This window comes from Epargyreus clarus, unplaced genomic scaffold, assembly GCF_041222505.1.
Source record: "Epargyreus clarus isolate Ecla_fem2 unplaced genomic scaffold, WU_Ecla_fem_2.2 ptg000005l, whole genome shotgun sequence".
Classification (NCBI taxonomy): Eukaryota; Metazoa; Arthropoda; class Insecta; order Lepidoptera; family Hesperiidae; genus Epargyreus; species Epargyreus clarus.
In genome coordinates, this window is record NW_027332213.1 from 8,588,192 (window position 1) to 8,601,655 (window position 13,464).

At 38.4% G+C, this 13,464-nt stretch overlaps 1 protein-coding gene across 1 annotated transcript in view; it reads left to right on the forward strand.

The window, feature by feature from the left end:
* unc80 (unc80, NALCN channel complex subunit) overlaps positions 1-13,464 on the forward strand; it is a 51,330-nt gene that overhangs the window by 13,496 nt on the left and 24,370 nt on the right. The window contains exons 21-45 of the mRNA XM_073073077.1: positions 30-159; positions 581-773; positions 1,081-1,258; positions 1,753-1,847; positions 2,501-2,688; positions 3,196-3,313; positions 3,399-3,460; positions 3,683-3,818; positions 3,937-4,111; positions 5,154-5,310; positions 6,358-6,526; positions 7,136-7,228; positions 7,321-7,469; positions 7,728-7,847; positions 7,934-8,046; positions 8,495-8,654; positions 9,205-9,434; positions 9,959-10,184; positions 10,433-10,619; positions 10,955-11,124; positions 11,601-11,849; positions 12,099-12,228; positions 12,337-12,477; positions 12,675-12,868; positions 13,108-13,253. Coding sequence (XP_072929178.1) covers positions 30-159; positions 581-773; positions 1,081-1,258; positions 1,753-1,847; positions 2,501-2,688; positions 3,196-3,313; positions 3,399-3,460; positions 3,683-3,818; positions 3,937-4,111; positions 5,154-5,310; positions 6,358-6,526; positions 7,136-7,228; positions 7,321-7,469; positions 7,728-7,847; positions 7,934-8,046; positions 8,495-8,654; positions 9,205-9,434; positions 9,959-10,184; positions 10,433-10,619; positions 10,955-11,124; positions 11,601-11,849; positions 12,099-12,228; positions 12,337-12,477; positions 12,675-12,868; positions 13,108-13,253 — 3,909 coding nt within the window. The remainder of the gene's footprint in view (positions 1-29; positions 160-580; positions 774-1,080; positions 1,259-1,752; positions 1,848-2,500; positions 2,689-3,195; positions 3,314-3,398; positions 3,461-3,682; positions 3,819-3,936; positions 4,112-5,153; positions 5,311-6,357; positions 6,527-7,135; positions 7,229-7,320; positions 7,470-7,727; positions 7,848-7,933; positions 8,047-8,494; positions 8,655-9,204; positions 9,435-9,958; positions 10,185-10,432; positions 10,620-10,954; positions 11,125-11,600; positions 11,850-12,098; positions 12,229-12,336; positions 12,478-12,674; positions 12,869-13,107; positions 13,254-13,464) is intronic.

Genomic DNA, 13,464 nt, shown 5'->3' on the forward strand with positions numbered 1-13,464 from the left:
ACGTTAAAAAACATTATGCTACTTTGTAGGCATATTCCTCGAACAACAGAAGATGAACGTGGTTCCGACACCGGGGCAGACTCTGGCTGTGCGGCTGATGATCGGAGTCATAAGAAGTTTACCTTCAAGAAAAGAAGTACTTCTTCGACCGGAGCGCATGTCTGTATATTTTACTTATAGTAAAATATTATACGTAAATCTTAAGTTATGTGTTAAAGACGTATGAATGAATTATTATCTGGTATGAATTATGATCGATTATGAATATGACCGAAATATTATCGTTATGATTTTTATTTAACGCTAGTGATTTGTCAATGAAAGTTATGGCTATTAAACGTCCAATGAACTGTATGTTCGTTGCTATTATCTTATAATATACAACTCCATCTATTGTTTGCTTTGACGCACATAGTATTATTGTTGCATTGTTATATTTTTTTTTTATTATAATATTATTTCATTAACGTTAGAATAAATACACCAATACTCGTCTGAACTAGATATGGAGCATGAAGCTACTACTCTACTAGCTGCCAGTAATAATATTTTTATATTCCTTTTTAATGTTTTATTGTAGAGCCTGTTGGAAACTGAAGGAGGCGACGAGTCAGCAAGTCAGTCACCACTCTCAGTGCACACGCGGAGGTACCAGCTAACACCGAGGCAATCCGAACGAACCATACCATCTGTGTCTTCGGTTGATATCACTCCACATCATAAGATATCCCACTCTAAGTCGATGCCTTCCAGGTTCCATATTAGCGGGATAGGTAAGGCGATCATATTAAAATTATGAATGTTTTGCTTCGATAATTGTTTGCTTCGACTTATGTCCGGAAATATTTTTTTCTTAATTTGATGATATTAATTATCACCAATGTTTCACACAACGAAGCAAAAATATTTTTAATGTGTCGAATGGGTAATATCATGATTAAATTATTAATTCTTAATAATTATTTGTATTTATTACTTAGTTATTTATGCTTTTATTATTATCTTTGTAAATTCATGCCCCAAATATATGCTAACGGACGAATTTCTAGATTCATTGAACACAAATTTGTTTGTCACTAGTGAACTGGTTCCGTCAAAAGCCCCGTGGTAGTTCGATGCTGGCTCGCAATGGGGGAGGCTCCGGCGAATCCTTGCCGATGTCTGGCAGCATGATGTCGCTAGCGCGCCCCATAGCCACGCCCAATATACACCATCGTCCTGTGCACGTTAAACGACGTGTGGGTTACACTTTGAACAGGTATATTATATCACTCGTAGGTTATATTTAATTTTGTGTGGTTAAACTATACATTATTATTATTAACTTCTATAATAGTTTGCTTTCATTATTATAAAATTTGTTTTTTTCTTATTTATTCTAAGTGAAGTGGTAATGAAGATACGAGTACGTATGAAAGTATATTATGCTTATTAAGTTAGGATTAAAACTACTGCGCAACAATCCGCTACCAATATGTACGATGGTATATGTTTTTAACCTTTTATTTTAAACATTTGACGATTAACCGTCGTAGAGTTAACTTGCCCTTACGATGCTACGTTTTAGAGCGAAACACGTGTTAGTGGTGGTAACTATGATGGACTGCTTATTTTTTCCATCTGCAAGCGTCCCTTGTGGAAGAGAGGGTGGTCCATACTGCATGGTTTAAAATATATACCATCATATTGTTGCAAAGTAGTTTTAAGTTTAAAGTAACGCCTGATACAATTAACTAATTATGTTTATTTTAGGGCGAGAAAGAGGGTTGAGGATCGACTTAATAGAATCGGTCTACGAAGGATGGGGAAAAAAAGAGATGGTAGTATTGAAGAAACTCCTGGTGGATGTGAGTTTGATTTCTATTATTCTATCATATAGAACATATTTATTTAAAGAAGATCAACGCAAGATCGTTAATTATAGTGTCTCTGAAATATAAACATATTTATTTATTTATTATTTATTTATAAAAAGAAAAATATCACAAAAATATGAATTTGTGGTATTTTTTTCTTACATGTATATAATACGAGTAAATCAGTGCAGTACATTTCGATGCAAAGTACGGTTATGGTCCGGCATTGTGGTCGGGTGGTTATGGTCCGGCGACCTTTTTTCCGTTGAATTATACACATTTTACTGACTACATTTTTTTAAGCTAATATCAACTGTGTTTAATCCTAAAACTTTTAACCCTAAGGGTTCGGACGGGATTCCTTTCGGATGGACGGGGACGTTATGTCATTTGAATTTGTGTATCGGTTGTGTATTGATATGAGCGGGGGTTGTGGTCGCAAACCTGTCGCGGCGCGGCTCCGCGGAGGGCATGTGGTGCGACGAGGCGGAGGTGGTGGCACTGAAGCGGCGGTCTGACTACCTGTTTTTTTAGCTAATAGCAGCTGTATTTGGGGGCCTCCAGGATTCCCGTCCGAACCCTTGGATTATTTCATCGGAATTCGTGTATTGCTCTGAGTTCGTGTATCGCCTCGGGCGTTACAGACCTGTCGCGGCGCGGCTCGGCGGAGGGCGGGTGGTGCGGCGAGGCGGAGGTGGTGGTGCTGAAGCGGCGGCGGCTGGTGGCGGCGGCGGCGCTGCACGCGGGGCTGGCGCGGCTGTCGTTCCTGCTGGACGCCACGCAGCCGGGCGCCACGCCGGACGCGCTCTTCATGGCCGCGCTGCTCGATCTGGTCGATCTTTATATATCTTGATTTTGTTTCTTCTTTATTAACTTTTCGTTTCTTATTTTAAAGAGCATTAGTAGTACAGAGTAATTGTTATTTTAAATGAACACTAATACTACTTAGTAACTTCTACAAAATTAATGTTTTGAGTTTATGGGAATTTTACAGGCATATTTTAATATGACGATAATGAAATAACCTGCTCAAATGACGGAATTTGAAGGTAGTTCCAGCATACCAGGATCATCCGCCTTATAATCATTAATTGAAATTTTATTAGCTATTATTTGTAATAGCTAATAAAAATTTTTACCAAACTAAGTCAGTATAGAGATGAATAATTTAAACATGTGTTACGTCTAAATTATACTTGGAAATTGTAAACTTTTGTCTTAACTAATATTTTTTGTTGTTATGACAGTTACAAAGACGCCAATTCATATCATACACATTTTTCTATTAACTGACTTCCATTACCTAAAACAAAGTAAAAAATAACTTTAAATTTTACAGCCACATACTGTCGTGGTGGGAAGAGCGTGCGTACTTTTGGAGTGCGCACATTTGGTGCACAACTGTAACAAGGGGCAATGGCCGTACTGGCTCAAATCTAATATGACCAAAAATTCTCGTAAGTCATGAATATAATACGTGTTTTATATTTTGATTATAAATCATTTTGCTTTCATTTATATTGATTTTGTATAATATTACAGTATCTTCAAGTCCACAATTAAAACGTCGCCTCGCTGGAAAACTGTTTTACCAATGGGCTGAAGTAAGTATTATAACAGTAATATGAAACCACTTCTAATTTTATCTTAACTAATCTATCTAATTTTAATTTAAAAACTTATATTGTCTGCTACAAGAATGGTTATAAATATTTGATATGAATGCCTTAGTCGTTAGATTTTTGAATAAAATCTTTGATTGTGGATTGTCTATCAGTAAATTTATCAACCAGTCTCCTTTTATACATATAGATGTTATATTTTAGGCCATCGGTAATAGACTGGAAGAAATGTTGATAGAAGACAAAAAACATGTTGATGCTGTTATTAACATGGTCAATGATCCAGAAGGCCAACGGGAACTCCTGCAACAAGATGAGGAAGAGGACTTCCTCGATGAAGGTACCACTGAAAAATAACACTACCTTAATTTGTATACTATATAACTTATTAAAAAAATCTTGCCAATTTTGTTTAATTTTGGTATGACAATCAATTCGAATTTTAACTTAATCAACAGCTAGTATTCGTATACCGGGAAAAACGCTTGGAGCAGAGTGTCCCAGAGCTCTCAGAATGATCGCCTGCGTGTTGCTATTTGAAATCACAGCCTTCTTACGTGAAACCTACCAAAATCTCCCAAAATCTAGCCGATCTTCGCTAAAGGAAAGGGGCCCTTGGGACCGGGTGTACAGGTACGCTACTCCCTTACGTAGTTAGACAATTCCTTGGTAAGTAGTTGCAATATTATATTGTCGGTGTGTCAATTGATTTTATTATTTTCTGTCATTATGTTTTGCGAAGGTGGATGGAAAGACGGAGACGTTTGTTGTGTAAGAATAAGTGAGTCCTTTATGTTTCGTTCCTTAAAATGATAAATTAAAGAGTGCATTTTTTGATTAAACTTTTCGTTTAACAGGGCTCTTAGCAGTCAACACACATTAATGCCAGTCGAGTATGTGTTCTAAGAAATAATGCATGTTACCTTGCATACTGCACTCAGCGTGCATGCACATAGAATGTAAATAAAACTAAATACGATCCCACACCCTTAAGGAAATTAAACTCTCACCCTAAAGATACTGGATATGTCCTTAGAATTAAATTTTATTGGCATTAATATGAATAATCTGCAATGAAAACTGCAATCTTTTGAATACTAGTAATTATTGTTAGACATGTTTTTTATCGGATAGTAAATAGATAAATATGATTATTATTATATACAGATATATATAAATTAATGAAAGGGCATTGATATTCAACAACATAAACAATTTGTTTACACCTTTAGGTCTGACCATAATTGCTAGTATTAAATAAAAATTTAAATATGATAAGTTGACAATTATTACATTCTGTTTAGTATAACAGATGTGTAAAAATATTATAAATTGCAAGAGCAGTAAATGCATGAATTATTAAAATAATTCACACTCAAAACTCCTAAACATCAAGGTAGGTAAAATTGAATTTAATACACCCGAAACGTATTTTTTGCGACACTGTAATTTCAAAATTTTCCGATAGATACGTACTGAAATAGTTTAGATAAATTTAGTTACAAAATCAATAAATTGCTTTGCTACATTGGCATGCACAACCACTATTGAAGAATACTAAAGTTAAAAAATCCAATAGCGACAACAAATAGAGGCTACTACAATAGCTGCTATGCAAATGAGTTATTCTTGATATGTCAATGGGTTAAGACGTTTTTTTAATACGTATACACAGAGAAGCGAATCGTCGATGGAGTATGGCTTTGTCCAGCATGGGGCATTCGCAAGCGTCGGCACAGAGCTTGCAGTCTATTGCAGGCGCTGAAACAGAGAGAAAGATATCGTTCGTCCTTCACGAGCCGGAAAATGTATCCGGTGGGAGTAACGTCACGGTGAGTTCATAAATATATTCAATTTTACACTATTATATACAAGTTTAGCACAGAGAGATGTCCCGCCGGGCTAGGTGCCCGGGGAGCGGCCACGCTCCTACTCAGTTCGGAGCTTCTACATATATAAGATGTTTAGAAAACTTCGATAGCGTGATTCAGCAGCGCCATCTCTTGACGAGTAGCGGGAAGTCGTTACACAAGCAAAAGTCCCATAAGCATAGTTTAAGAACACTAAGGTAAATATTGAAACGAATCGACATAATAATCGAAGAATTGGTTAAATAGGGAATAGATGCTTAGATAGGATATGAAACGTATGAAAAAAAATAAAAAACAATGAACAACGTTTTTTATTAGTTGTTTATAATTAGGTAAGGTTACACTATAATAGTTTCCAGAGTTTGATACTTATAAGCGATATTAATTGGGGCAAAAATAGTTATTGTTAGATTCCAGGCTAAGAAAAAAGATTTCTTTAAATATAATTATGTATTAAAGTTTTATTTTTTAACAAAATGGGTCCCATATATCGACCACGATATCAGGAATAATGAATAAAAGATATGTCTTTTCCACGATATCAGGAATAATGAATAAAAGACATATCTTTTATTCATTATTCCTGATATCGTTACGCATTTGTCATCCCACGAACACGCGTTACACACACGTACGCACGTACGTTACGCACACGCTTTAAAACGAAAGGTGGTAGAACCCTTTGTGGTTCAACTCCGGCGGCACCACAGTCACACTTATTTCTGCCAAATAACAGCAGTGTTGGTCGCTGCTGTGTTCCGTTTTGAAGGGTGGTAAGGGAGACTTTTCCGAGGTGTTCCGAGATGCGGCGCATCTGTGGCCGACCTCAGGTAGGAATATCTATTCCTATCTAGGGTTCATTACAGATGTCCATAGGCGGCAGTAGCCACTTACCATCAGGTGGACAGTATGCTCGTCTACTACTCCTATATTATAAAGTGTAATTGGTGCATAACCGTTCTTCCTAACATTAAACAATAAAAAAAACTCTCATTGTATATGGTGTAGCTCGCGGAGGCGGTGGGTGCGGCGGGCGAGGACAAGAAGGGGCGTGCGGCGCGCGGCAAGGCGGTGCAGCGCCGCAACACGCAGCAGCCGCACGCCGTGTACGGCTCCTTCAAGCGGCGCTCCATCAAGCTCAGGCAGAAGGACCCGCGCGAGCTGGAGGAGTGCACATGTATATGACATCTAATTATAAATATACTTGTATTAGCGATAAGAAATAAAATTGAGTTTTAACTGTTACTCACATGCACGCGAAAACGTGTAACGCCGTTTGTCCACCGCCACCGTCACTGAGCAAATACCGATAATTAATGACGGCGCCGATGTAGCGGTACATACATATACTGTAGCCGCTTGTCCACCGCACGTCCTTCACCCGAGCACCGTCATCCTGGCCGCCGATGTTTCAAGTAGATCGGCACCGAGATTTTGACGGGCCGATGTGCCGGCAATATAAAACACGTTTGAACTTATCTATACAATGCCGTCACACGGTGGATAAACTATCGCCATCACATCATATTAAAATCGGCCCGAAATAATCTCTCTATCGACTTGGTGACGGTGGCGGTGGACAAACGGTCTAAGGGTCTTTATTTAACAATTTTTCATTGTAATACATTTTAAATATACGTACCTACATAAATATCATATTGCATAAGTATTATTACACATTTCAGTAAAATCCTTTAATTTATTAAGAATAACTTGAGCCACTTTTTTTTGGTAAACCTAAATTGCGTCGCGAGTCAACTACCACAAACATCTTTTTTTTTTACAGATGTAACACGAAGATCTGACTCTATACAAAGCAGAAGAAAGGTTTCTTCACTTTCTGATAGAAGTGACACTTCCGAAGTTTATCCGGGAACAGGTACGCATCGTTAGTTATAATAAATATCTGATTAATTTGACCTCTAAAAAGTCCTAGTATGTGCATGTTAAAACATTTATATTTTAAAATAGGTGGGACAGTGATAATGGCGAATGAAGTTGACAGCGGCGGTGAGGAGAGCCCCGGCGTGTTATCAGACGACCACGACCACCCGCCCGATAGCCCCGACAGCAACTCTACCGACCCGCCCGACAACAACAAAGAGTATCCCTGGTTAAAGGTACTGGACTAATATAACTTCAAGCCTTGAAATACGTGACATGATGTTGCCATAAAAATCCTGAATTATGATATCTGTGTAATGTGTATCTCCTTAATAAAACGTAACTAAGACTAGGTAACTAGGACAGTACCCAAAAAACATCTAACTCTGTAAAACACACATAAGTTTCAAACTCAATAAAACACTTATTAATACGTGGCCTCATATTTATAGTGATAAAATTCTATTTTGAATCTAATTCTCCCCTTTTTACAGGTTATGGCCAAATTCTTAAATTCGTTCAACTATGTATGCTGTCATCAGAATTTCTGCCATCCTTACTGCTTCCGACGTAACATGCGTGCTACGGTGAGACTTATGAAGTCCGTTCAAAAGGTAACAAGCAATCTTAACGGTATCCTACTTAAATTTCTTTTAGAAAAATATTAATTTTGTTTCTTTTTTTTTAACTATTTAATCAGATTTATGGTGAAAAGTTTGGGCCAGAAGCAAATACCACGAATTCTGAAGAAGGTCCCGGCGGAACAAGACGCGGGAGACGCGCTCGCAAGCCGTCTGAACATGTTACAGATAGGTATAAATTGTAGGATTTGTTTGTGACCATTTTTATTATATTAATTAATACTATATTAAGGTACATTCAACTGTACTATTTAAATCATTTTACTATTTTAATTTAGGCTATTTTATTTTCACGAAAAACAACAAAGAGTATTTATGGAAATAAACCTAAGCTCAACTTCATTAGTTATATGAAGTTTATTCGTTAAATGTGTTGCAGAAACTGTTAATTATTTGAACCAGTGGGTCTCGCCCTTCCTACGCATCGGCTGTTAACCGCTAGTGCGTAGTGGGTGTTACACAACGTACACATAAAGAAACGAAATATCTTTCTTTATTCCTCTTTTTGCAAAAAAGGTTTAAAGAGACTTTGTCGATCACTATTATTTAGTACTCATACATTTATACGAATTGCTTAGTCGGTGCACAACATAATAATTATGTAAACTTCATGTGGGTAGGATCGACCGGTCGGTGATCGAGAGCGCGGGCATAGCGTACCGCGCGGCGGGCGTGGAGCACACGCTGCCGCACGCCGACGCGCCGTCCGCGCAGCCGCCCGGCGCCATCCCCTACCCGCCCCCAGACCCGCCCGCCATCCTCAAGTACCTCAAGGGGCAGGTGCGTTATCTGGTTCGCACAGGAATACGTTATCTCGCGTGGCGGTAACGACAGCTAAGGACATTGAAAACGCGGACAAAGCGTACCGCGTGGCGGGCATGGAGCACATTATATCGCACTCCAGTATACTGATACTGTATTAATCTTTGTTTGTATAATATTGTATTTTTTTTTTACATAACTAACATTCTAAAGAATATTATGGTACAACTTCATATATTGACAAAACGTTTCTGCTCCGATTACATACGTGTATTATTTTAATGAAGACATATAAATAACAATTGATAGTGCTTAATATTAGTGTAGACAGATCATTTAACTCCAAACCATACCGCGATGAAACAATTAAACTCCGGAATTCCCGGTATTCCCGGAGTGCTATGACATAGGGCTCTTCAAAAATGGTGCAGAAGGCAGCTCTCATACAAGGCCGGCGATTGACGACTCCTCAGGTGTTGCAAATGTCCATAGGCGGCGTTGACTACTTTTCATCAGGTAGCAGGTCTGCCTAATAGTTGGGTTAAACAATATGTATCTATGTGTTCAGGTGCGGGACGCGTACCAAGCGCCGCTGGCGACGCTGGTGAAGGGCGCGACGCGGCTGTCGGCGGAGGTGTTCGCGGAGGCGGCGGGCGCGGCGTGGGCGCTGCTGCTGGAGGGCGAGCGCGAGCTGCCCGCGTGCGCCGCCGCGCTGTTCGCGCTGGCCGCCGTGCGCGCGCCCGCGCCCGCCGCCGCCGTCATGCAGCGCGACCTCAAGCACCACGACCCCGCTGTCAGGTAATAATAGGTATAAAGAATTTGTGCCCTGTAGTCCCGGGACCAGAATAGGGCTACGGTATCCTCTGCCTGTCGTAAGAGGCAACTAAAAGGGGGCTTCCGGGATTGCGGGCGGCGAGAAGGGCTCAACCGTTTAACAAGCAATCCCGGGAAGGACGGCGGTGTGTGTGGCCGCATACCGTCGTAAACACCAGGTGTGTGGGAGGAGCGTAAACTGCTCCCCCCAGGGCAGAGCCCGATAGGGGCATCGCGCTCGAAGGACTCCGGTTGTGTTCCATCGGAGATCCCGGAGTTCTCCACCAAGCGCTGAGGACGGCCACCGGGAGGGTTTTAGTGCGGTAAAAATCCCACATCGTCGTCCCACATCACTGCCATGTCGTCGGGAAACTTTTGAGGTTTCCCCCTCGTAAACAAAAAAAAAGGTGTAAAGATTTTATTTCTCACAAAAACTTAAGGTGTGTACAGACTTCTGTAACGTAATGAAAAGTTACTTAAAATAATTCATGTCAAATATTTTTTAACAGAATCAACGCAATTCTAAGATTTCAAGTGATGTGGAAACTTCGTTATCAAGTGTGGCCTCGGATGGAGGAAGGTGCTTCCATGACGTTCAAAGTGCCCCCTCCAGGCATAGAGTTCACACTACCATCGCCTAAGATTGGAATAGAGTCGTTAGCTGTTGTTGACCCACCTTGGAGTCCTCAAGTAAAGGATAAAGACATGGAAATGACTTTGAATCAAGAAAGACATGTAAGACAAACTCTATTTTGATTTGATTTTTTAACTAAATATGTCTCAATTAAGTTTTTCATTGAAAATCTTTCCTTTTATCTTTACAACTAATTCACTATTTTTTTATACTGTATATAGGTTGTTCCTAGAATTCAATGTGTAATTTCGAGTTCAAAACTGCTACATTAATTTTGAATTAACTCTCCTCACAAATCATCTATTTATGGAGAAGGATTATCAGTATACATTACATATACATTCCACAGCGTTCCCTCGTAACAGCAACAAAGACTCGTAAGAAGCAACAAACGGAAGCCATTAAGCGGGCGCTCCAACAACAAGACGACAAAAAGAAAGCTGAACGGGAGAGCTTCCTCATCACCACCATTCCGATCACGAGACAGGCGGCGCGCGAACCCGCTCTCGATCACGCCGCAGATGATCATATTGAACGTACGAATTTATTTTAACTTCGTTCTGCCCTTGTATTTTACATTCCCACGTAGTCAACTGATAGAAGACAAAATAAAGAAATAAGACTCTTATTGTTCTCCTTTAATTTACGACTAACTATCATGAGTTTTAGAGTTATTTGAGTTATCTGTGTTTCTTAACCCTGTATTTTTAACAGTTTGTGGAATGAAAATTATGTCTATTAAAATGTTTTAAGATGTTAAATATTTTAGTTATGGTTTCCACAGGGTTGTTTATATTTAAATTAATCTAAAAACGCTAATAATATGTTTTCTAGTTAATAAATACGCATTTCTTTGGATTTATTTTACCAGCTCCAGCAGATGAAGAGTTGGTAGAAGGCGTGCGTGGTTCTCATCACACGCAAGTAGCATCTGCACTGTTCCCCTCGGTACTGTGCTCCGCAGTAGCCGAGATCATATCGCTGTTGGATGATGCTGCCGTGTCCAAAGATGGTTGTTCCGTCTATGAAGTTGCTTATCAGGTAACTCACGATGTTTATACCAAAATAGCTGTCGACTATTATTTTATATTGGGTAAGGCAAAATACAGTCAATTTTTTATCTTAACTATTTTTGACTATTCTTTCTCAAATTTTCTTGCAATTTTATTCAAATATTTGCTTCTAAAAATTTTAATTAATTAGATTAGATCTGTATAGGTAATTAAATTAGAACCGATCAGATTAATTTAAATAAATTTGGGGGCATAGTAGTATATCGCCGAGTCGAGCAAAAAAGCGCTACGGCTGTACCATTTCTTTTACTTCTAGTGTTTTATTTGCCTGATTAGAGGTCATCGTCATGATAAGTTGTTATCAAAACAATTCACAATATTTTTCAGCTTCTTATTTATGATTATTTTTGTTAGACAAGCTTATTTTCCTATGGTCATACAGCCTAGGTAAATGCCGCATTAATTAAATTTAAATAAATTAATATAATGTTTGTACTACCCCAGGTGATATGGAACTGCCTAGTGGAGGACTCTGCGCTGTTCCTGCGCCACGTGCTGGAGCGGTTAACTCGCGACCACCAGGACGAGATGTTCAAGCTGCTGCGGCACCTCATCCGCTTCATCCCGCGCCTGCCGCAGCAGGCCGCCTTCGCGCTCTACAACTACATCATTGGATACGTTATGTTCTACGTGAGGACTCCGCATGAGGACGGGCAACGGCTCATCGGTGCCGCGTTGTCGATACTGTGGATGGTAAAGGCTATTTCATCTGGATATTTGCTTTAAATTACATTATATAAATTAACTGGTTGTAAAAATATATCTTTGTTATGGTTTTTAATGATATCAAAAAATGGTTACGTATACACTAACACATATTAATTTGAAAGTAACTAATAAGTTAATTTTAATTCTGATGATGAAAAAAATGCTTTTACTAATCATAAATTTATAACTGTGTAGTTTATTAAAATAACGTAACTAACTGATACTAACATCTAGGTGGTCCATAGTGTGCATGGTATTATGTTCAAAGATCTTAAACAAATTCTACGGAAGGAACAATGTGATGCATCGATTTTACTTACTGCTAATGTGCCAGCTGCTAAGAAGATTATTGTTCATGGACCATGTAAGGAATTCACTTAATCATAATTATATCACATAATAAAAAAAACTTTAAGTAGTAATAGATAAAATATACATCAAATGAATATACACATTTAAAATTATTTTTCAGCTGATAATGAAGGTAGTATTCCTTCACAATTTCCTGTTCAAGAGGATACCCAATTCTGTCAGATATTTAGAGAGTCCTTGGATTTCTTTGGCATTCCAGAACGTTCTCATGACGAATATTTCTTAGTGGATTTCAAGACACGTAAGTATACAAATTTCTATTAAAATAAAATACATATTTACATAACTACATACAATTGAACATAAAAAATAAAATACATATTTACATAACTACATACAATTGAACATAATATATGTTTTAAATATATCCCCATGACTAAAAAAGAATTCACACTAACAGACTGGTCATGGAAGTCATTTAAATATGTATAATTTTAGGTCAGATTCACAATCCCCAAAACTATGTGCGTGATCATTACTTCTTCAAACGTTCTCAATATCCACAACTGGGCCTGGTCCACATGGAGCCGGAAGAAGCGTTCCAAAAGTTACAACAACAGGAGCTTTTACAGAAATTTGTCGAGATCGGCAAAGTATTGCTCACTTGGGCAATTCTTAAAAATGTTGATATGGTAAGATTATTTTAAAATTGTGTACGTAGCGTTAAAGTATTTTGGCAACATAATTGTTGTTCATAAAAATCGCTTAATAACATTGTCCCCTAAAGTAGGTAATGGGAAATGGATACGAAAATATACGTATTATTTATATTTATTCATAATATCTGCGCTCATTTATTGAAAAAGCAAATATAAATATCTTCCCATAACAAAATGATGATAGGCATAGCAAAAATTTACGAATATTCTAGGTGGTACAAAGAGTGGTATTCCTCCACGATGAATTAATGAAGCTACCGTCATTCCCACGTAAGGCGTTAGAAGCTGATTTAGCGTTGTACAGCCGCGGCCCGCTCGGTTCCACTTTACTTGGTTTGGATGTACTACACAAGTTTATGTAAGTATATGCCACACAGTTCTTATATTAGGTTTTAGCTTTAAATGCCTATTTACCACCTCCTTACTGTTTACCCTAATTTAAAAAAATATTTCTTAGTCTTACATACACGTTGTATAAAGAGCTGTTTTACAGAGTGCGATGCTCCTAAGTCCCACTGATTTAAGCTGGGCGTTTTCAGGCAATCAATGTCAAAGTTCAATCCAGTAAA